The following is a 22132-nucleotide window of genomic DNA, read 5'->3' on the forward strand; positions in this document are numbered from 1 at the left end:
ACAAAAAGAGAAATATTATATGCTACCACTAATGTGAACTTTGAAAAATGTAAAACAAATGGTTTATAATGTAGAATGTAGGGGAACTAGCAGTAGAGAGCAATTAAGGAAGGGGGAACAATAATCCAAGAAGAACAGATAAGCTATTTAACGTTCTGGGGATGCCCAGAAATGACTATGGTCTGTTAATTTCTGATGGATGTAGTAGGAACAAGTTCACTGAAATGTTGCTATATTATGTAACTTTCTTGGGGTAAAGTAGGAACATGTTGGAAGTTAAGCAGTTATCTTAGGTTAGTTGTCTTTTTCTTACTCCCTTGCTATGGTCTCTTTGAAATGTTCTTTTATTGTATGTTTGTTTTCTTTTTAACTTTTTTTTTCATACAGTTGATTTGAAAAAAGAAGGGACAGTTAAAAAAAAAAAAAAGAAAGAAAAAAGGCAAACAAGGAAAAAAAAAAAAAGATGTAGTGCCCCCTTGAGGAGCCTGTGGAGAATGCAGGGGTATTCGCCTACCCCACCTCCATGGTTGCTAACATGACCACAGACATAGGGGACTGGTGGTTTGATGGGTTGAGCCCTCTACCATAAGTTTTACCCTTGGGAAGACGGTTGCTGCAAAGGAGAGGCTAGGCCTCCCTGTATTTGTGCCTAAGAGTCTCCTCCTGAATGCCTCTTTGTTGCTCAGATGTGGCCCTCTCTCTCTGGCTAAGCCAACTTGAAAGGTGAAATCACTGCCCTCCCCCCTACGTGGGATCAGACACCCAGGGAAGTGAATCTCCCTGGCAACGTGGAATATGACTCCCGGGGAGGAATGTAGACCCGGCATCGTGGGATGGAGAACATCTTCTTGACCAAAAGGGGGATGTGAAAGGAAATGAAATAAGCTTCAGTGGCAGAGAGATTCCAAAACGAGCCGAGAGATCACTCTGGTGGGCACTCTTACGCACACTTTAGACAACCTTTTTTAGGTTCTAAAGAATTGGGGTAGCTGGTGGTGGATACCTGAAACTATTAAACTACAACCCAGAACCCATGAATCTTGAAGACAGTTGTATAAAAATGTAGCTTATGAGGGCGGACAGTGGGATTGGGAATGCCATAAGGACCAAACTCCACTTTGTCTAGTTTATGGATGGATGTGTAGAAAAGTAGGGGAAGCAAACAAACAGACAAAGGTACCTAGTGTTCTTTTTTACTTCAATTGCTCTTTTTCACTCTAATTATTATTCTTGTTATTTTTGTGTGTGTGCTAATGAAGGTGTCAGGGATTGATTTAGGTGATGAATGTACAACTATGTAATGGTACTGTAAACAATCGAAAGTACAATTTGTTTTGTATGACTGCGTGGTATGTGAATATATCTCAATAAAATGATGATAAAAAAAAAAAAATTAAGCTAACACCTGAGTATCCACCTCCACTTTTGAAAGAATGGGTAACCCCTCAGAATAGGTATTTACCTCAAACTACATATATCTAGTTTTGGAATGCATCTTATGGAATATAAACCACTTTTATCTGTGTAGGACTTTTAAACTCACGAACTGGGCTATCTCATACTTGGTATCAATCTGAATCCTCAAATCCACCTCAGCATAGAGATTAGTCCCAGTCTGTGAATAAGGAAAACAGAGATTAGGCAAGCTATCCAAGATCACAGAGTAAATGCAAGTGAAGAGAAGTCGCAGCTCATGTTCTGATTTAAATCCCATCACCTTTCCACTTCTCCCTGCTGTCTCCCATGTTTTCATTAGGCAGGTATCAAAAATTTCCTTTCCTGAACCCCAGGCAGGGTAAGGCCGTCCTCTCTCCTGGCTACTCCCTTATATCACTTTGTACCAACCAGGGAGGTTTATGAGGCCAAATGAGGAACCTGTAAGCCCTCTTGAGGCCCCAGTACTCTAATTACCCCCCTTTGGGCTTGTCTTGGATTTTGCAAACGAGGGCGCTACCATCTGCCAAGCTCTCCATTTTAAAGAGGTTTTCGTAGTTTCAGGACTGCTCCTCCTCCTCTCAATGCCCACTTCCCAGGGGGAGGGACTGGGTGCTGCTGAGTGACAGCTGTAAAATACTCTGGCCTAGGTCCCACTGCAGACAAGGGGTAGATCAGCAGAGGGACTGTGGCCGTTGGGAGGCTCAGGATTCAAGTCTGTTCATGATTATTCACACCCCCACCCCCACCCCAAAAGGGCCTGAAACAACCCCCTAAACACCTCTTCCCCCACTGAGAGGCACTCACTTCCCGGTTAGAATTCATAAAGCTCAAACTCCCTCTGGAGCAGAGGAGGGGCCAGGCCAGATGAAGGCCACCTCCCTATCTCCCCTTCAGAGGGTGTCCTAATTGTGTGCTTTCTTTAGAAGAGGAAAAAATGATTTGAACCACAGGACAAAGAGCCTTATGCCCTCATTTATCATGTTTCATCTAGCAGTTCTTAACCAGGGGTGTACAATATAACCACTAAGGGAATTTAACAAAAAAATTAAAACACACACACACACACACACACACCCCAAAATGCCATTATCATCCCTGACAAAATAACTGCTTATTGTAACCTAAAGTGGTCAAATTTCCTCAACTGTCACCAAAATGTCTTCTTATAGTTGGTTTGTTCAAATCAGGATCCAAACAAGACCTACATTATTGCATGTGGTTGGTATCTCTTCACAAGTTTTCATTTACAACAATTTCCCCTTCTTAAAAATGCTGTTTATCTACTGAAACAAATCACATAATCTGTCTGGTAGAATTTTTCACATTCAGAAATTAAATAACTGCTTCCTCACAATCATTTAATTTGTTTCTCTATCTTCCATGTTTCCTATAAACTAGCAGTTAGATCTAAAGTTCTATTAGATTTGGGTTCAATTTTCATTTGGTGGGGGAAATTTTCATAGATGATGCTATTTGGTTTCTATTATCACATCATAAGGCACAAACTATATTTGCTTGCTCCACAGTTTGCTAAGATATGTACACTCAAGCAAGCAAGAAGCCTCTCCCACTCTCAACAAGCCTAGAGGGGGCTGGGATTCAAAACTAGATTTCTTAACCACTATGGCAGATATAAACATGTATGAATACAAAAGCTCTGCTTTGGGTTCTTTCTATTGTGGGGAAGGGGGTTATTGAAAAAAAAAGTTTTTGACATTAAAAAAACCTTTGAAGACATTTAGGCTTAATCTCATTCCCTCATTTTACAGATGAAGAAACAAAGGCACAGAGAAAGCATGACATTTGCTGGTGTCCACAAGCAGAATCAGAAGTAGAGCAAACACTTCTAATTTATTATAAAATGTTTAAAATGGCAAATTACTATTAAGTTAAACAGGTAGCACATAAAGACTTCATAAATAACGTCTTCTTTAATTCTTACAACTTCTAAAATAGTTACTATCATTATTCTCATTTTAAGAATGAGGGAATAAAGGTTCAGAAAGACTGAGTAATTCACCCAAGATTACCCAGCAAGTACAAAGCATAGCTGGGACTCAAAAGTGCAGACTGTATGATTTCAGAGACAGAGCTCTTACTTCCAGTTCACTTCCTGTGGAGGGAAAGGGACCAGGGTCTGAAGTAGCTCTGATGCTATGAAGTCACAGAAGACTGATACAATTGGAGGAATCTGGGAACCCAAAACCAAGAAGCATTAAGCAGAGGAGAGTGGAGGTTTACTTCAGGCTAGCTCAGTAAGGCAGAGAATCCCTGGGGTTGTCGTGGGTAGCCAAGATGTCCTGGATCTCTTATACCTAAAGCTAGGATTAAAACCCTTTTTCGTTTTGTGCCAACAGTTTGCTGCACTTCAGAGGGCCACAGAAGATAAACAGGAAAATCTGCCCAGAACATAAACACTCAAGTCTTACACCCTGTTCTCAACTTTTCTTTAAAGAGAAAGCAAGAAGAACTATAGCAGTAGTTGGTTTTCTTACTACACCAAGTCAAAGGAACCTATACAACAACCAACCCACTGACCATCCTTGAAGGGATGAGCAGAGGCTTGTAGTGATGATACACTCTCAAGTCTTAACTCACTGCATGTGCGCCAGCCACAGCAAACTTTTGGTTTAGTTAGGCTGGCCTTTCCCCACAGCCCTGAGAGCACATGTGCACTCCCCTCTCCCACCTCCAAAAGATAATCTATATGAAAGGCAAATTAAAAAGCTAAAACATATTATTTTTAAAAATTCGTCACACAAAATTCCAAGGCAAAATTAGGCAATTCTTTGGGTCACCGACCTGAGATTATTCATACTACACCCTTCATCTGTGTGGATAAGCAGTTGTTCACTTGAGATAGATTCACATATTTCATAGAATTCTGATACAACACTAGAAAAGGAAAGGACTGCATTCTCCAGTTCTCTCATTTTGCAGATGGAGAAAACACAGATTCAGGGAAAAGAAGTCACTCCTGAAAGTTATACATCATAACAGCTACCATATGCCAAGCACTGGGCTAAACGCTTTCTATGTACCATGACAGTGAAAGCTCACAATGGCCTGATGAGGTTGGTAAACCAGAATTTAATCCCATTATACAAATGGAAGCTGAGAGACAGAACAGTTAAATAACTTGCCCAAGGAAGCACAGCTAGCAAGTGGTAGAGCTGGCAAGTGACCCCAGAACCTTTGCTATACATAAGCTTTAAAAAACAAACAAACAAACAAACAAAACAAAACAAAAAAAAACTAAGATGTCCTGGCTCTCTTATACTTAAAGCATGTGCCTGGCATAAGGGGAAATTTTTTAATGTTTTCACAATATTCTGGAGTGGGAGGGATCCAAAACACTAATTCCAAGACTTAAAACTACCAATGGAGATTCAGAAGCTTTAAACCAGAAAAGATAAATGACCCCACAAGAAAGGAGGGATGTCTGAAAACATCTTTTATTACTAGTTATTTTATGTGTTCCTTAAAGAACTAAAACACTAGCATCTGAGCCAAAACAAGAGCTAAAAATAGGAATTTGCAGCATGCTTTGGAAAGCTCATGGCTTGCTTATGAGGCATTCGTTTCTGTAGACTCCCAAAAGCATATGCATTACACAAAAAAATTCACAAGACCACACAGCCACTCCACTGGTGTCACATTTAAACTTGTCCAGGCTTCAAATAAATTCAGGGCTGGAAAAGGGCCTTAAAGAACCAGAGACTCCAGACAAAGGGAGACTACCTAACTACCAGTCAGACGATCCAATCAGAGAATTCGCTCTCAAAAAGCATCCAAACAAGCTTAAATGGAGAAGTTACTGGATTTATTCAGGGTTGTCTATCAAAGACTACTCCAAAGCATCAATGAGTAGACACTCACTTGCCTTAAAATTCCAGAAAGACAACAACACCGCAAATTCACCCCACTCAGAATTTTGCTTCAGGCATTTAAGACAAGTCTGCTTCTCTGCTCAGAAAGCAAGGTGAGATGCCAGCCAAGCTGTCTTCTTCCCACAATCAATAATCCAGTGACGCACCCTATGAAGGGCCCCTGAACTTGCACAAAATGCCAACTCAGGCACCCAATAGCACCTGATGTCATGGCTGATTTAAAACCCACAAGGCAGGTTCACCATTAGCTAAGCAGCAGCAGCCAGGGTAAGCAGCTCCATTTAAACTTCTGAGGAGTGTTCTCTCCTGAGGATGATTATACCCCTTTGAGTTTAAAGAGAGGGAAGGACCAAAGAGTTTTAAAGTTGCTTTCCCTCCCTCTGTGGGTGGATCAGGGAGGCATTTGCAAGAAAATGGAGGTTTCAGCACTGCCCTTTGCATAAGAGAGTTCTGGAAGGGAAAGGGAGGAACAAGAGGGCAGAAGAAAGAGAACACGGTTTGAAGTACCATCGGTAAACCCCAAATGTCACCTCCTCGGAATGAAGCAACCTTAAATAAAAGAAATAAAAATTGCAACATGCCGTTTTCAGAATTACCTATTCTAGTTTCCTTAGGAGTAAGAGTGTGATTCTACTCCCTTTCATGTGAAAGCATTAGGCTCTCCCGCTCAACTTTCCCCATTTTGATGATTTAGACCAATCAGCCTCAACCAGCGACGGCAGAAGGGTAGGACTTTTGAAAAAAGCACCAGGCCTATGGCCACAAGCCATCCTTCTTACTGAAGCGGGGTTTTAACACTGGCCCATGTCATAGGATCCCAAACCAATAAGCAATCCACCGTGCCCCCACGCACCCGCAGAAAGGTAAAGGTGCCCCCCTCCAAGCTGGAGAACAATTCCGGGCAACGCAAGGCCAAGAGAAGACTCCATATACCGCACTGCTCCACTCTCTCTCCAGGCTGACACGGCCCTGCCGGGATTTGCAAACCCTACCCCACCCCCATCCCACGCCCCTTAAAGGACTGGGTCCAAAGGGGCCAAAAAAAGGATGGGGGAGTAGAGAGAGCTGGGGGAGCGCCGGTCAGCGGTCACATGCAGCTCCCCGCGCGGGGAGGTCCCACGTTGTCCCGGCTGCGGAGGAATGCCGGGAAGGGGGGACGCGCACTCACACTCGCGCACACGCACACTACGGGCCGCCGCGCGCCGGCAGCCCGCACCCGCTTTCATTTCGAGCTCGGCGCCGGGCGCCGAACGCAGAGGCCGAGCGGCGCGAGCAAGCCCGCGGGCCGCCGGCGCGGCGCGTGGCGCCCAACTGTCACCAGCCCGCCCAGCCCGGCCACTCCCTCCCCCGCAGCCACACGCCCCTCGTGTCTCCACATGCCCCCTCACTCGCCTCACCTTTTCCGCCAACCCCCTAACTGGATTCCCCCGACCCCCAATCGCCATTGGGTTCCTTCTCAAGACGTAAGACCCCCGAGATCAGGGAGGGAAACCACCGAATTCAATGACACGTTGGGTTTCCTACTCTCCTCATTCTCCCGGTAACTGACCCTTCCTTCCGTCTCCAGATAGCGATTCGACAGCCTAATATCATCTACTCGAGAACAATATTTGTTAACTTCTAAATACTGAGACCTTGTGGTCGGTATGAACTCATCGCCAAGCGCTTTGCTGCCCATGACATAAACTCATTAAACATTTACAACATGGGGGCTGTTGCAACGCTACCAAAACGGGGAGCATGAGGCGGAGGGGAAAGAGGGACTTCTCAAGGAAGGGGAAATTCAAGCTAGAAACCGTCTCTTACACCAACACGCGGTGGGAGAGAGAGGGCCCTGTTCACCGAAACCAGCGCCCACCCTCTCCCGGCGAGGTAGGCCCGGACCACGCCGTTGCCCACTAACCGCTGCGGCCCAGGCGGTGGCCATGGCTTCCCCGAGGTCGAGTCCTCAGGCAAGGCAGGTTCCCGAGTGCGTGGTGGGGGAAGGGCACGGCCACCCGAATGAGCCAGAAAGCAATTAAAAAAAAATCCCCGAGTCACTACGACCCGCGGCAGACCCCGGGGCCCTGAAGGCCGCTGGGGGAAGGGACGCTCATATCCCCGGAAGAGGCCACCCGGACCCAGGATAACAGGCAGGGAGACCCACCTGGTGGGGACTGTCCGTTCACAGTGGCCAGGGCCGGCGGCAAGGCGTTCTTAGTCCACGGGTTCACCTTGGGCGGGGGGGCCTCCACGAAGTCTCGGCGCCCGCCGCCGCCCGCTCCTCCGCTAGCGCCCGGCTCACCGCCGCCCTCCTCCCCGTCGCTGACGGCCGGACCCTCGGGGCCTGGCGGCTGAGGCGGTCGCGGGCTCTCGCGCTCCTGCTGCCCGGTGCCCTCCTTGTGCGGCTTGGCGCAGAGCGGCCGTGGTCTCCGGGCGCCGCCGTCCGTCTCTCCCCCTCCGACGTCGTTCACCCCGGGCTCGCCCTTGCCCTCGGGCGGCGGCGGAGGCTTCTTCCTCACCAGCCCCCCGTGCTCTTCGGTCTGTAAGAGCGGGGCTCCCCCCGGCAGCAGCGGCTCCACCTGAGTGGCCATCTGCGCGCCCGCCCCCCCGGAGGAGCCGGGCGCGCCCGAGGCCGCCTCCCCCGCCTCGAACTGGGCTCGCAGAGCGCCCGCGACGCCTTCCTCCCGGGCGGTGGGGCCCAGTCCCTGCAGAGAAGGGTCGGGGTTCACACTAGGTGCGGACCTCCTCCGGGTTGGATGCAGCCGCCGTAGATCCAAGGCCTGCTGGCGGGGCGGGGGGGGGTGGGGGGAGGAGGGCCCCCCACTCTGCGGTCCAGGCCTCCTCGGCGCGCGTCCCCCCCCGCCCGTTCCTCGCAAGACGCCCCCACCCCGAGCCCGGCAGGCTTCTCGTCCCGTCCCTCCCTCCCCCCCGCCCCCAGGGCGGCCCGGGCTTCCCGGCTCGGGGGCTGCAGCAATATGGACGAACGGGGGAGAGGCGCGGCGAGCCGAGCCGACCACGCGATCCGCGGCAGGCGGCGGGCGGGCGCGCGCCTCCCGACGCGGCGGGCAAGGGGAGGGGATGGCGCAGCGGGGACGCGCCCGCCGGGGCCGGCCCTGGGCGACGGGCGGGCGGAGGCGGCGGGAGCGCGCGCGCACGGCTTCACGATCCTGCCCCTCGCCCCGCCCCTCGCCTTAGATTCCTCTGAGCACCTCCCGGACTTTAGGGGGGGTGCTCAGGCTGGACGGGGGCGAGCACGTGCCTGATGCAATTCGGGAGGAAGGGCGGTATGGGGGCAGGAGAGATGGTAGAGAAAAAGGGGGAGGTGTCTTAAAGGGCCAGCGCGTGAGAGCAGTCGCAGGTGGAGCACATGGGAATGAGCCACGCGGCTGGCCCGGCCTGCTCTCGGTTTTTAGGTTGGATGCCAGAATCCCGGGAAGGAGCCATTAAAGCCACCCTCCATTTACCAACCCCCGCCCCCCATCTCACCCTCGCCTTCCAGGATGCTGGAGAGGGGTACACATGAGCCTTGAAGACACATCCTCCTTCCCTGCGCCCTTCGAGCCTGGTCTCTCCAGACCCCGCCTGAGTGACCTTGGGCAAGCCGCCCTCACCTCCGCGGACGCGCTCGGCTCCTCCCCAACGGGCCTAGTCCCGGACGCGGGCCCGGGAGCGGGTTGGACTTGGGGCCGACAAGATGGCCCTTACCTCTTGGGGCAGCGGGCGCCTAGGAAGTGGGAGCGGAATTACTGACAGCCTCCACCCCTGCCAGGCCCCCCTGTCCTTCTCTGTGGGCAGGAAATGTCTCTTTCAAGTGGATTTCGTGTTTTCTAAAGAGATGCTTTGGGCAGAGTTGAACCCATGCCTGATTGAGACTCCGGAGATCTAATATTTTAACCTGGCCGGGGTCCTGCCCCTTACCAACCCTGTGGCAGTCACTTCCCTCTCCGTGGGTCTCAGTTTCTCCATTGTTAAAGAAGTGGTCTATGACCGTGGTTTCAAACTTGAGTGCACTTTCAATTCAATAAATGTTTACTGATCTGTGGGGCCTGCACAGAGGAGGAAACAGGTTTGGCAATAAACCAGGCTAACAATGCCCCTGCCCTCATGGAGTTTACATTCTAAGGTGGGGAAGAGGCAGTAAACAAATTTAAGTGATAAGTTCTTGTCTAGTATCTGTGAAGACAATAAACCTCAGTAACAGTTTAAGTAGATGGGCTACTCTAGTATGGGTGATAAGACCATACTGAAAATAGATTCCAAAGCCTTTGGAATCAGGCATGGTCTGGAATTGGACCCAGAATCTGCATGTCTTTAACAAGGCTCCCTGGGTGCTTCTACACCAGATGCCTCCACACTTCACTTGGAGAAGTCCTGGGCTATGCATTCTGAGGGTGGTCCAGATGTCTTGCTCCTACCTGCGTAAGACAATGCAGCCTGGAATGGTGGTCACCTCCTAAACAAGGAGTAGAATGCATGACCTGCTGGATAGAAAGGAAGGCTTATTGGAAAAGACTCTTGTAACTGTCCCAACCCACAAGACTGGGTAGTGGGGTTTTCGTAACCAAGCGCTGGTGGGGATATCCAGCCAGGCAATCTAATGTTTAGTACCAACTTTTCCAGAATTCCATCTCAGCACTGGCCACCTATGCACACTTCCCTGGGCCCTCTTTCTTGGTGGAAAAATGGGGATAAAAAATGCCTGACTTGCACTCACCCTCTGGGCTTCTGTGAGGAGGCAACTGAGACAACAGCAATGAAAGTAGTATGTAAATTATATAAATTGGGGCCAGTACTTCAGAAAGAGGTACTAAGGAAGACAACGATTAAAGGGATCTCAATGATTTCTTCTTAACGCATTACATATACTCTTAATCAGAAGGTAAATTATTGTGCATGGCCACTGGAATGTGCTGTTTTTTAATTTTATTCATTTATAAATATTTCTTTAAAAAGTTACTCACATTAGACCCTCTTCAGACTTTGTAATAGGGGACAGAATCATCATTGTTGGTCATTCTTTTCTATATTCTATAATTGGAGGTAGAGGGGAGATGTACCCTCATACAACTTGTGAGAGGACCAGGGCTCTGTGTGGACAAGTAATGGATTCCTGCTACCCAGCAGTCAGAGTAGTATCCAGTTACCACCAGGCCCTGCTATGTAGAGGCTGCAGAGAGTCTGTGTCATTTTACAGCTGGGCAAACTGAGACCAGAGACGCCAGGTGACCTGCATGAAACCACATCTTAGACTTAGAGGCTGTAAGAGCTAGAAGAAGGAATCTTAGTGATTATTCATTCTCTTCATTTTGCAGATGAGGAAGTTGAAGTTCAGTTAAGTGAAGTTCCTTAGCCAAGGTCGTACAACTAGTCAATAGCAGAGCCAGGCCTCATACCTAAATCTCCTGATACAGTAGTTTTTCCTTCATAAAATAATGGAATTGGGATTTGTTGTGGATTAGTTGTTTGATTCCTGGTCCATGATGGCATTCTTTATCCATGTATTTATTTCTAGATACAAAGAATAACCAAATAACTACTTTAATTGAGCAATTACTACATGCTATGTTCTATGAGAAATACTTGACATTCACTATCTCAATTAATTCTCACCATAACACAATGAGATAGGCATTAATTCTTTCCACAAATATCTATCGAGCCCCTACTATGTGCCAGGTGCCGGGCTATTATCTTCAGTTATAAAAGAAGGCAACTTTAATTTGGACCTTTCCATGACCTTCAGACTATAAATTTGTAACCAAATAAACCCCCTTTATAAAAGCCAAAAAACAAAAATAAAAAATAAAAAATAAATAAATAAAAAGAAAGAAAGAAAAGAAGGCAACTAAAGTTGCCTAACTCCTTAGGCCTTGCTATTACCCACCACACCACACTCTCCCTCCTGCCTCCCTTCCCTCCACTGGTATATCCACAAGTATTTATGGGAAACTCATTAAATACACAGGCTTGGGGAAGATAAGGAAAAAGTTGAACCCCATCTCTCCAGAAGGTAAACTCTAATAGAGGAGTATTCAAGTAATTAAGCAATATGTGACCTCAGGCCAGAAAAAGAGGTAAAACGATATGCTTTAGGCAGAAAGGGACAAGGATCATGCTAGCCTGTGCCAGCACTTAAAAAAAACAAAAACAAAAACCCAGCAACAACCACCACCAAAAAAACATAATAACAAAATTAAACCTAAAAAATAAAAATTATAAAGTGGGTCCAAAGACTACTTGTAATTAATTATGTACTTGTTTGCCCCTGGTGCTGACAACTTCCTAAAGAGAGACAGAGGCAGCTGAATGAGGGATTTCAGAGCCAGGGCTTTAAAACCTGTGTCCCATCTCTGGGTTTGCTGAATTACTTTGGCCAGCCTCCTAAGCTATCCAGGGCTTCTGTTTCTCCACCTATAAAACTAGAGGCATTATCTCTGTCCATCTGGCTTATGTGTGTGAAGAAAGATGCAAGGGATCATTAATCCATGAAGCTATATTCTCTTTTGGGGGTGGGGAGGGTGGGGCGTCAAAGGCTGGGGCGGAAAGGTCCTTTGAGTTGTTTGTACTTATTAGGTAGGAAAATTTAACACACTTGGCTGTATGGTTTTATTCCTCTTTGAGTTTGATTTTCCAGAGGACCGTGTGTTTCTGGAAGAACTTGAGCTGTATCACTTATCATCTGGTGTCAAAGACTCTTGGGCATGAGACCTTTTAATAATGAGATGGAGAAGGAGGGGGTGGGGTCAGCAAAGGGAGGGTCCTTGTCTAAAACAAACAGTGCCAGCTGGGGAGTGTTTTTCCAGACCCTGAGGACTCTTGGGCCTTCTGGCAGGTACAGTGAAATTACTTCAGCTCATGGGAAGAGGTTCAGCCAAGTTCTCCTCTTAGGAAGTAAATGCAAACAGCCATAAGTAAATCAGGAGGGGGAGATTAGTGGTGTTGGGGTTACCTACTGTTCCCACAATGCCTCCTTTAATTTTTCAGGGTAACACCATCAGAGGTGTTCCAAGCCACCGGAAGAGGCTGCAAAGAAGGATGGGCTTCCAAGGAAGCAGGTCTGATAGAGAATTAACTCTTAACACGCTCACCACTCTAAGATGGAGACTGGCACCACTCTGGCCTTTTTCTCATCAATTCCATCTATGCATCCTCTCCCCTCAGCCCCACTAACCCTCTCTGAAGTTCTTAGACATCTCAAGTGCTCCCATGATGAGCTTCCCCACTAATTGCTCCCCTTGAAATCCTGCCTGAGCCAGTTTTCTGACTCTTTGATGGGCTTCTACAGGCCCTGCCTCTGCGAAAAATCTCCCCATTCATACTCGGTACAGCCTGACCCCAACCATCCTGTCCTGCTGCCTTCAAGCCACACACCCTACTCTCCAGCAACATTGGATAACTCATTCTATTCTTTCGTTCAACAAATATTGATTAAACATCTACAATGTGCCAGGTATTGCCCAGGCCCTAGATACAGGGAGATGAGCAATACCCTCATGTTCCCTGACCTTAGGAAGCCTACTCGCTGATGCCCCATGTTTTCCCGTGGGCAGGAAATACAGCAGTTCATGCTATTTCTCTCACTATGGCAGAGCTGTTAATAGTGAGGTACTGAGTGTGAATCCCAGCTCAACCATCATATGACTTTGGGCAAATATTTAACCTCTCTCTAAGCCTTAGTTTCCCCATCTATAAATTGGAGATGATACTATTATTTATCTCATAGAGTTTCAGTGAAACTTAAATAAGATAATGTGTGCAAGTTAATTAGCACAATGCCTGGCACATACTACGTGCTAAATGAATTTTACTTCTTATGATATTTAGTATTGCCAAAAATGCCTTTCCATTTCTACCTGTCCAGAATTCTACTTGTCCTTCAAGGCTCAGCAAAAATGCCAACTCCACAGCTGGACTAGATTTCTTCCAATCCTTCACACCTATTGGCAATTTTCCTAAAGCATACAGTATTTTTCACTTTCTGCCTTGAATTATAGTTACTTATCCCTCTGTTTAGATTATATGTTTCTTGAAGGCAGGGAGCATGCTCCATTCTTCTTAGTGTCCCTTACAGAACTTATCAATGGTGCCTTCTACTCAACTCACCCTCCGTTTATTTCTTGAATGAAGGAATGAAGAAATGAATGAATCCAGGATCATATCTGCTTATATCAATGTTTTGGTAACTAGGGCAACACTGTCAAGGACCAAGTGCTAATATATATATATATATATGTATATATATATGGAGAGAGAGATATATAGATATATAAGATATATCTTATAATTTTAAATGATAAAATGTAATATAAAATGTAATATAAATGATAAAATGTAATATAAAAATAGAATGTGCTAATTTTAGCAAACAGAAAAATGTCTGAATGTTTGAAGTCAAGCAAAGCAAAACCCACATATAGACCACAACCCAGAGGCAATCACTGGCAACATGTTGGTGTATTTCCTTCTAGTCATTTTTCTATATATCTTTTACATAATTGAGATCATATTACATATGCAGCATTTTTATTGTTTGCTTTTTCTCCCTTAATTCTGTATTATATGTGTTGCCCCCACCACATCCTTGCAAATTCTCTCCAGTGTCATCAATTGAACGCTTATGATATGCCTTACATGTTTACAGTGATCCACCTTTATTTATATCACACTTTGCATTTTCCAAAGGGCTTTCATGGAGACAAGACAGATGTGATTGACCCTGATTGGCACCAGAAAAACTGAGGCTGATAGAAGTTAAGTGATTTGCTCTAGGATGCCAGGGCAGCAGAATCCAGATCAGATCCCAGGTCTCACCATTTCTATTTCAGACCCTATACCACACCCTAAGAGAAAGACTGCAGATGTAGTAAAATGCAAAATCCCACAGTCAGCCTAACCCAGGTAACCCCATTGAAACACTCCAAAGTTAGGAAACACCCAAGTTCATGGAGACAAGTGGAAATGAGCACTCAAATGAATGAAGGCAGGAGACAATTTCCCTGGAACCTGAACATGACTGGCCTGAACCTGAACAAAGGGTGAGACTGGCCAACAGAACTGGCCCTCGGTCAAACATGAGCACTGAGCTTCCAGGACAGAAGGGTGCTCTAGCGATAGCAGTGGAAATGATGAAAGGGAACAAAACTCCCTACACCAGTGCACTGTTCTCTTTACAGACCACTTGCCTGTCCTTTACCTGCGGCACATATAAAGGGCAAAGGATTTGGGATCAGAAGAGTTAGGTTCAGGCCCACCTTTTCCCACCTCGTAACTGTGACCTCAGGCAAGTCACTTTGCTTCTCTGAGTTTCAGCATCTCCATCTATGAAATGGTGAAAAGAGAGATACCTTCCAGATAAAATTCATTATGCTTTTAAGAAGAGTAAATGAGCCAATATTTGTGAAAGTACAGTCTCAGCCCCATCACCCCCTAGCTCTTTAACCTTGGGCAAGTTCCTTTGCCTCTCTCTACCTCAGTTTCCTCATCTGCCAAATGGGGATAATAATAGACCTACACCTTCGTGTTATTTTGAGGATTAAATCAATATGTACAAAGTGCTTAGAACAGTGCCTGACATACAGTAGATGCTGCCTAAATATTCTCTTATTATAAAAGGGGTAGTGGTCATTGTTATAGAGTTGGGAAAAGCATTCTTCAAATCCTGTGAAGAAGTCAGAACAAGTATTACCCCCATTTTATAGATGAAGAAACTGAGGCTCAGAAAGATGAAATGTCTTATCTGAAGTCAAACTGTTGGTGGCAGAGTCAGAACTTCTAAAGACCCCAAAGCCAATGTTCTTCCCTCTAAAGATAATATTCTAGTTGTTGCCAGCCATCAGTCCTCTGGCTGATTTTGGCCCACTCATATGTTTTGTTTGGCCCATGCAGTATTTTTTTAAATTAAGTTTAAATTAGATGGACCCAGCATATATTAGCAAGCCTCAGGCCCCACTCCTTCTCTGGTGTTACTCCCAAACAGCTACTCTCATTTAGATCCCTGCACCTGCTGATGCATGGCAGGTACTAAACACGTAGTACAGACAAGTTTGGGAGACTAAAGAGGAAGCAGAGAGAATCACAGGCCAAAGGGATGGGAGGAGGTAGTCAAGGAAGTCTTCCTGGAGGTGTCTGGACTTAAGTTAGGACTTGAAAATGGGGAGTGAGAATTGCCCAGATGAAAAGGAGGGCTGTAGGTAGGACATTTGATGACTTTTAGGGATGTTTAAGAACTTCCCTGTCAAAGCTTCCCAAGGCCTTTTCCTTTGTGGAGGAGAGGAAAGAAATGATGTGCTTTGTATCTCCAAAGAGGCCATGTAACTGAAGGGGTCCAGAATCAACACTTGTGGGTGTTGATTGAGTAGTTGATCTGTGTCATCATCCCTGAGGACTCAGTACTCTGCAAGGCACCTCGAGGGATGTACGATCATATGACCTGAAGTATGACCTATGGCCCCTGCCCTCAATGATAATAATAATGACAATGGCTAACATTTATTGTGCCATTACTGAGAGCCAGAGACTGCAGATCAGAGAATTTTCCTGCAAAGGGTGGCACTTCCCAAGGAGTACTCCTCAGGAAAGTGAATACATAGTACACCAGGATGGATTCCAAAATCAAATCATTTGAGGAAACATTGGGTTAAGCACTGTTAAATGAATATTTTCTATAGGACTTCTCAGGGCCTTTAACACTCATGGCAAATCACTAAGAAGGAGGTATTTTTGTTGCAGCATTCCCCAAACTGGTGTGTCACAGAATACACCTCCCCACTACCCCTGTGTATGTGTATGTGTGTGTGTGTATCAACTCAAATCTGGTGTTCTGTGGAACCCCCCTTTGGGAAATACCAGCTGGGGTTTGTCAGGCTGCCTCCCCTTCTGCCTCCAGCCTGTCTCCTTGGTGGCAGTTCCAGCTCTGCTGTTACTTCCTGTGAGACCTAGAAAAGTCCCTTTTCTTCTCTTGGTCTCAGTTTCCCCATCTTTAAAAAAAAGCCTGGATGCTTTGAAAGTTTCTTCTCATCTTGGCAGTCTTGACAGCAGTTTCTAACATTTCATACATCTATGTCAAGAAGAATGAATGCTGGTCTCAGGGGTGAGGTGGGGAAAGGCTATGGCAAGCTGATGAGGCTGCCTGATTGTCTCTCCCAGTGACAGTCACTGGTTCAGAAAGGTTCATCAATTCCCACAACACTTGTGTTGCTAGGTCTGTTTGTGACACGTGGTAGGAAGAAGGAACTTCAAATGAACATCAGTGGCCTAATTACCTAGTGTGGATAAAGTGCATAGAAATCACTAAATAAAGACAAGGAAAAGGGGGCTCATTTTGCCTAAGTAGCATTGTCTGGTGTGTCTTCTGCAAGCCTCCAGTGTGACAGGGTTCCTAGGGAGCCTCTCAGCTGGGAGAAGCAGAAAGTGTTACATCGTGCCTGCCACATCACTGCATAATACCCTTCAATAACTTCATATGGCAACTAGAATGAACTCCAGAGTGCTCACCTCAGCCCAGAGACCCTGTGTGCTCCAGACTTCATCTGCCATCCGACCTGCCCTCTCTGCAGCTTTTTCCTGCCCTAACCATGTGCCAGCCCCCTAACACATGCAGCTCATTCCAGCCTGGGGGCCCTAGGGAATAGCGCTCCTGCTGCCTAGAACATCCCCACCCCCTACAAATACCACACACTTCTCATCTGCATACCTCAGCTTAAATGCAACTTCTCAGAGAGGCCTCCCTTGATTACCTCGGCTGAAGCACACCGCGTTCTTCGTAGCACAGATCACAATCTCTGATTTTATGCATTTACCTGCTTTTTGCCCATTTCTTCCACTAACATACAAGCTCCATGAGAATGCAGCTCGTGGCTATTTTGTTTGCCCTTAGTATCCCCAGTGCCAAACATGGTACTTGTCACAATAAGCATTCAATATTTGTTGAATAAATGCTGTGTGGCCTCAGGCAAGCTGCTTCCCCTTTCTGGGCCTCCAGTTCTCCACGTGTAAATTAGGCAGTTGGATGTGTTCCATCCCCCTGCTGCCACCACACGCACACACGTGGAAACACTTTGAGCTCTGCCTTTGGATCTGTGACTAACATCTGGGCCTTAGGCCCAGGAGAGAGCCCAGCATGTTGCATCTCTGCAGCGCTATGCATGGTGCACTGATTTAATCAGGCAGCAGGCATCCTGTAATTTAGTGTTCTGCTGTCCCTACTCCCCAGCCCTCGGGCTAGCGACCACACTGTCAGATTTCCAGGATGATCCATTCATAGACACCAGCTCATCGAACCCAGTGCCAGCATGGGGTGGACAGTGGGCAGGTGGAGAGGCTGGAAGAGGATGTCCAGTTGGGAAGTCAAAGAAGGAGGACTATCCTGAGCTGAAAGGCTAGAACCTTCAGAGATTGCATCAAATTCTACAATCTCTAGGTTGGAAGGGACCTTCCAGGGACTGTTGGCCAGCCCTCTACATTAAGCCTGATGCCCCCAAAGTGCCCTAGCAGTGATCACCACCCTGATTCTGCTTGGAGCACTTGGAATAGGGGCTTTTCTACCTCTTAGGGCTGCTGGTCTCACCAATGAATGTCTTGTTCAGAAAGTTCTTTAATCAGCAGTATTGTGTAATATGAAGGAATACAGCACAAGGGTGAAGAGCCTGGGCTCCCAACCAACCGCCTGGGGTAAATCCCACCTCTGCAACCTACTTGCTGTGCAAGCTTGAGAAAGCCACAAAACCTCTCTGTGTCTCCATTTCCTCTTCTGTAAAATAGGAAGAATCCTAATTGGAGTTTGGTTGAATTACAAGTTAATATGTGGTAGGAGGGCAATAAATTCTTAATACTCTTAACTGCCACCAATTGAATGTTGTCACCATTGCTTTTGGATCCTTCCGGACTTGGGCTCTCTGGTTGGTTGGTTGGCTGGTTGGCTGGTTAGTCTGCAGATGAATCAGTGAGGCCCAGCTTAAAGAACACAGGATTGAGAATTCAGAGGGGTGGGCTCGCCTGTGGCTGTGACAGCATTCACTTCATCTGTCTGGGCCTCAGCTCCCTTAGCCGAATAAGGGGAAATAATCCCTGTCCTGCTTCCTGTCATAGAACCCAGGTGTACATCAAATGAGAGAACTGGTAAGAAACCTTTGAAAAGTGAAAAATGCTGGATAAATGGGAAGGATTCATCTTTTTTTGTTGAAGGAGACTTTTCCTTTTTTTAGCAAGGCACATTAGCTTCTAAATAGCAAAATAGCTAAACTTGACCTATTTGGTAAATGGTGTGTTTTTGGGTGCTTGCCGTAAATTTGATGCTAGATGCTAATCCCTTCAGAATCTCCTTTTATGCATTAGACCAAAACAAATTTGAGAAGGGTTTGACTATAAGCATTTAGGTATCTTCCTACAGAATGAAAAGCTTGATTTGGCTGGTTTCTGCCATCTTTATTTATTGTTATAAATATCAATTATTTCTCTAGTTTTTCAGTAAGTTGATTAGAAGGATCCAGGTGAGGTGCATTCACGTTGCAAATGTCAGTAGGACAGGGTAGCTCTGCATAATTTCAGAAGGTCTTCTGTGAACTGAGTTCACTATCTGTTATGTCATGTGACCTACAGATGCGGAGCAGCCCTTCGAGTCAGCCTTCTCATTGTACAGATAGAAACAAGGTCCAGAGAGGGGAAGGGTTGTACCCAAAGTCACACGGCTGATTTATGGCAGAAGCTTGACCAGGTATATTAGTTTCCTAGTTGCTAAAACTAATACCATAATATAGATTGGCTTAAAAACAGGAATTTATTGGTTCATGGTTTCAGAGGCCAGGCGGCTTGCTTCCTGCTGAGGTCAGTATCTTCCGACTGGCTGGCAATCTTTGAGGCTCCTTCACTTTTCTGACACATGGGAATGCACATTGGAAGCATCTCTACTTGTCTTCCTGGTTCTGTTGACTTGCAGCTTCTGGTTGTTCCCAATGCTTTTCCTTCTGTGTCTAATTTCTCTTTGCTTATGAGGACTTCAGCCATATTGGAGTAAAGCCCACCCTCTTTCAGTTTGAGCACATCTTAACTAGTAACCTCTTCAAAGGTCCTATTCACAAATTGGTTCACACACACGCCTTTTGTGGCGGACCTGAGTCAATCCTCAACACCAAGTAACTGGGGCTCTTCAACCCAAACTCCATCTTTCCAATGGTTCTACGGAATCTTGCAGTTTCTCTAACTGTGTATCAAAATCTTGTAGTTCTTACGGGTTTGCTTTTCTCAAAACTCATTAAGGCTTCCAGTTGATCAAGATGGTGGACACTCCAGGGGGCTGTTCGCCCAAAGAAACTTTCAACAACTAGCAAAAACCAGAGGAGCTGTCCTCCTCAATACTCTGGAAAATAACAAGTTGCAGCAACTGGGTAAATGCCAGATCAAGAAAATGCAGCCTTTAAAACAAGGCACTCAAGGAAATCTCTAGCTGGATACAAACTTAAGGAACAGACAGCTCAGGGTCTAAATCCCAGAATTAGCACTTTAAATATTAGAATGTACAGTATGCAACAAAAGATTATAAGACAAATAAAGAAACAGGAAATTATGGCCTATCCAAAGGAACAAGATAAAAATCCATAAACCATCAATGAAGAAGACCAGACTTTGGACATAGTGGACAAAGACTTTTGAGAATCTCAATAAAGAGACAGAAAACTTAAAAAGGAACCAAACAGAACTATTGGAGTTGAAGACCACAATAACTAAAATGAAAAATTCCTTAGGGGGTTTCAACAGCAGATTGCAGCTGGCAGAATAAAGGATCAATGATCTTGAAGATAAGATAATTGAAATGATTCAAGCTGAGGAGTAGAAATAAAAATGAATTTTAAAAAGCAAACAGAGCCTAAGAGACCTGAGGGATACCATCAAGCATACCTTTATATGCATTATGGGAGTCTTAGAAGGAGAAGAAAGAGAGAAAGGAGCAGAAGGAATATCGAGAAAGTAACGGCAGAAAACCTCCCGAATTTAATGGAAGCCATGAATATGCACACTAAGGAATTCTGACAAATCCCAAACAGGAAAAACTTGAAGATAACTATGCCAGACACACAGTAGTCAAATTGTTAAATGTCAAGGACAAGGAGAGAATTCTGAAAGCTGCAAGAGAAAAGCAACATGTTATGTACAAAGGAGACCCAATAAGATTAAGTTTCAATTTCCCATCAGGAACCATGAAGGCAAGAAGGTAGTGGGAGGAAATATGTAAAGTGATGAAAGAAAACAATTTCCAACTAAGAATTTTATGTCCAGCAAGACTCTTTCAAAATTGAGGGAAAGATTAAGACATTCCCAATAAACAAAAACCACTAGATCTGCTCTATGAGCAATGCTAACAGGAGTGCTTTGGAGTAAAATGAAAGGATGCTAGACATTGCACCCAAGAAGCATAAAGAAATAAAGACTTCTGGTAAAGATACCCATCTGGGTAAGTATAAATGTCAGTGCTATTGTATTGTAGTTTTGGGGTATGTAACTTCTCTTTTTACTTCTTACAGTTTCTAAAATGTAAATAAAGAAAAAATAATTATATGGTTTTGGACATGCAATGTGTAAAGATATAATTTGTAACCAGTAGAACAAAAAGGTGGGGGGATGGAGGGCTATAGGAACAGGGCATGTGTATGTGTATGCTATTGAAGTTAAATTGGTATCAAATCAAACATGATTGTTATTGGTTTAGGATGTTAAATTTAAGCTCCATGGTAGCCACAAAAACTGTGAAAAATATACACAGAAAGAAATAAGAAGGGACGCAAAATGGCACAGCACAAAAAAATAAATATGAAAGGAAGCATTAACAGAAGAGTTGAGGTACAAAAAAGGTATACAATGGTATAAAAATAGCAGAAGAAAGTCCTGCATTATCACTAGTTTACTTTAAATGTCAATGGATGAAACTCCCCAGTCAAAAAGCAGAGATCAGCAAAACAGATTAAAAAAAGAAGAAAAAGTATGCCAAACTATATACTGTTTATAAGAGAATCACCTTAAGTTCAAACACCTTAAGTTAAGTAGGTTTAAAGTGAAAGGATGGAAAAAGAAAAAAACAGGCCAATAGTAACCAAAAGAGCGCTGGGGTAGCTATAGCTATACTATTATCAAATAAAAATAGACTTTAAGCCAAAAACCATCATGAAGGTTGAAGAAGGTCACTATATATTGATAAAGAGGTCAATTCAACAAGAAGACATAACAATTGTAAACATATGTGCACCTAATAGCAGAGCCCCAAAATATATGAACCAAATGTTGACAGCTTTGAAGAGAGAAATAGTTCTGCATTAAGTAGACTTCAATACACTACTTCTTTTTGTTTTTTGTTTTGGAATGCTAATCTGATCTTTTTTTTTAACTTTATCAAAAAATTTTAAAAACACAAAAGAAAAACAACATTTAAAAAAAAAAACACAGCAAAGGAGTAAGAAAAACGAATAACCTAATATAACTACTTTGCTTCCAACACGTTCCTACCATACCCCATGAAAATTAGCAAACCATAATCAAAGGCATAAGAAAAACCAAACAACCTAAAATAACTACATTGAAGCTGATTTTTTTAAATGCAAGTTTTTTTTTTACTTTATCAAAAAATTAAAAAAACAATTCAAACAAAACAAAACAAAAGGAATAAGAAAAACAAATAACCTAAAATAACTGCATTGCTTCCAACATGTTCTTACTATACCCAAGAAAATTTACAAACCATTGTCTCAATGCACCACTTTCAGTAATGGGTAGACAATCTAAACAGAAGATCAATAAGGAAATAGAAGACTTGAACAATACCATAAACCAAACTAGAC

At 44.8% G+C, this 22132-nt stretch overlaps 1 protein-coding gene across 4 annotated transcripts in view; it reads right to left on the reverse strand.

The window, feature by feature from the left end:
* Nucleotides 1-22132, reverse strand: part of LARP1 (La ribonucleoprotein 1, translational regulator) — a 118550-nt gene that overhangs the window by 56512 nt on the left and 39906 nt on the right. For 3 of the 4 annotated variants that reach the window (XM_037799203.1, XM_037799202.1, XM_037799201.1), the window contains exon 1: nucleotides 7474-8196. The exons of the other annotated variant lie outside the window; for it this stretch is intronic. In XM_037799203.1, the coding sequence (XP_037655131.1) occupies nucleotides 7474-7900 (427 nt within the window). In that variant the 5' untranslated portion in view covers nucleotides 7901-8196. Of the gene's footprint in view, nucleotides 1-7473; nucleotides 8197-22132 lie in introns of those variants that run through there. 4 annotated transcript variants of the gene reach the window in all.

This window comes from Choloepus didactylus, chromosome 11 (assembly GCF_015220235.1).
Source record: "Choloepus didactylus isolate mChoDid1 chromosome 11, mChoDid1.pri, whole genome shotgun sequence".
NCBI lineage: Eukaryota > Metazoa > Chordata > Mammalia > Pilosa > Megalonychidae > Choloepus > Choloepus didactylus.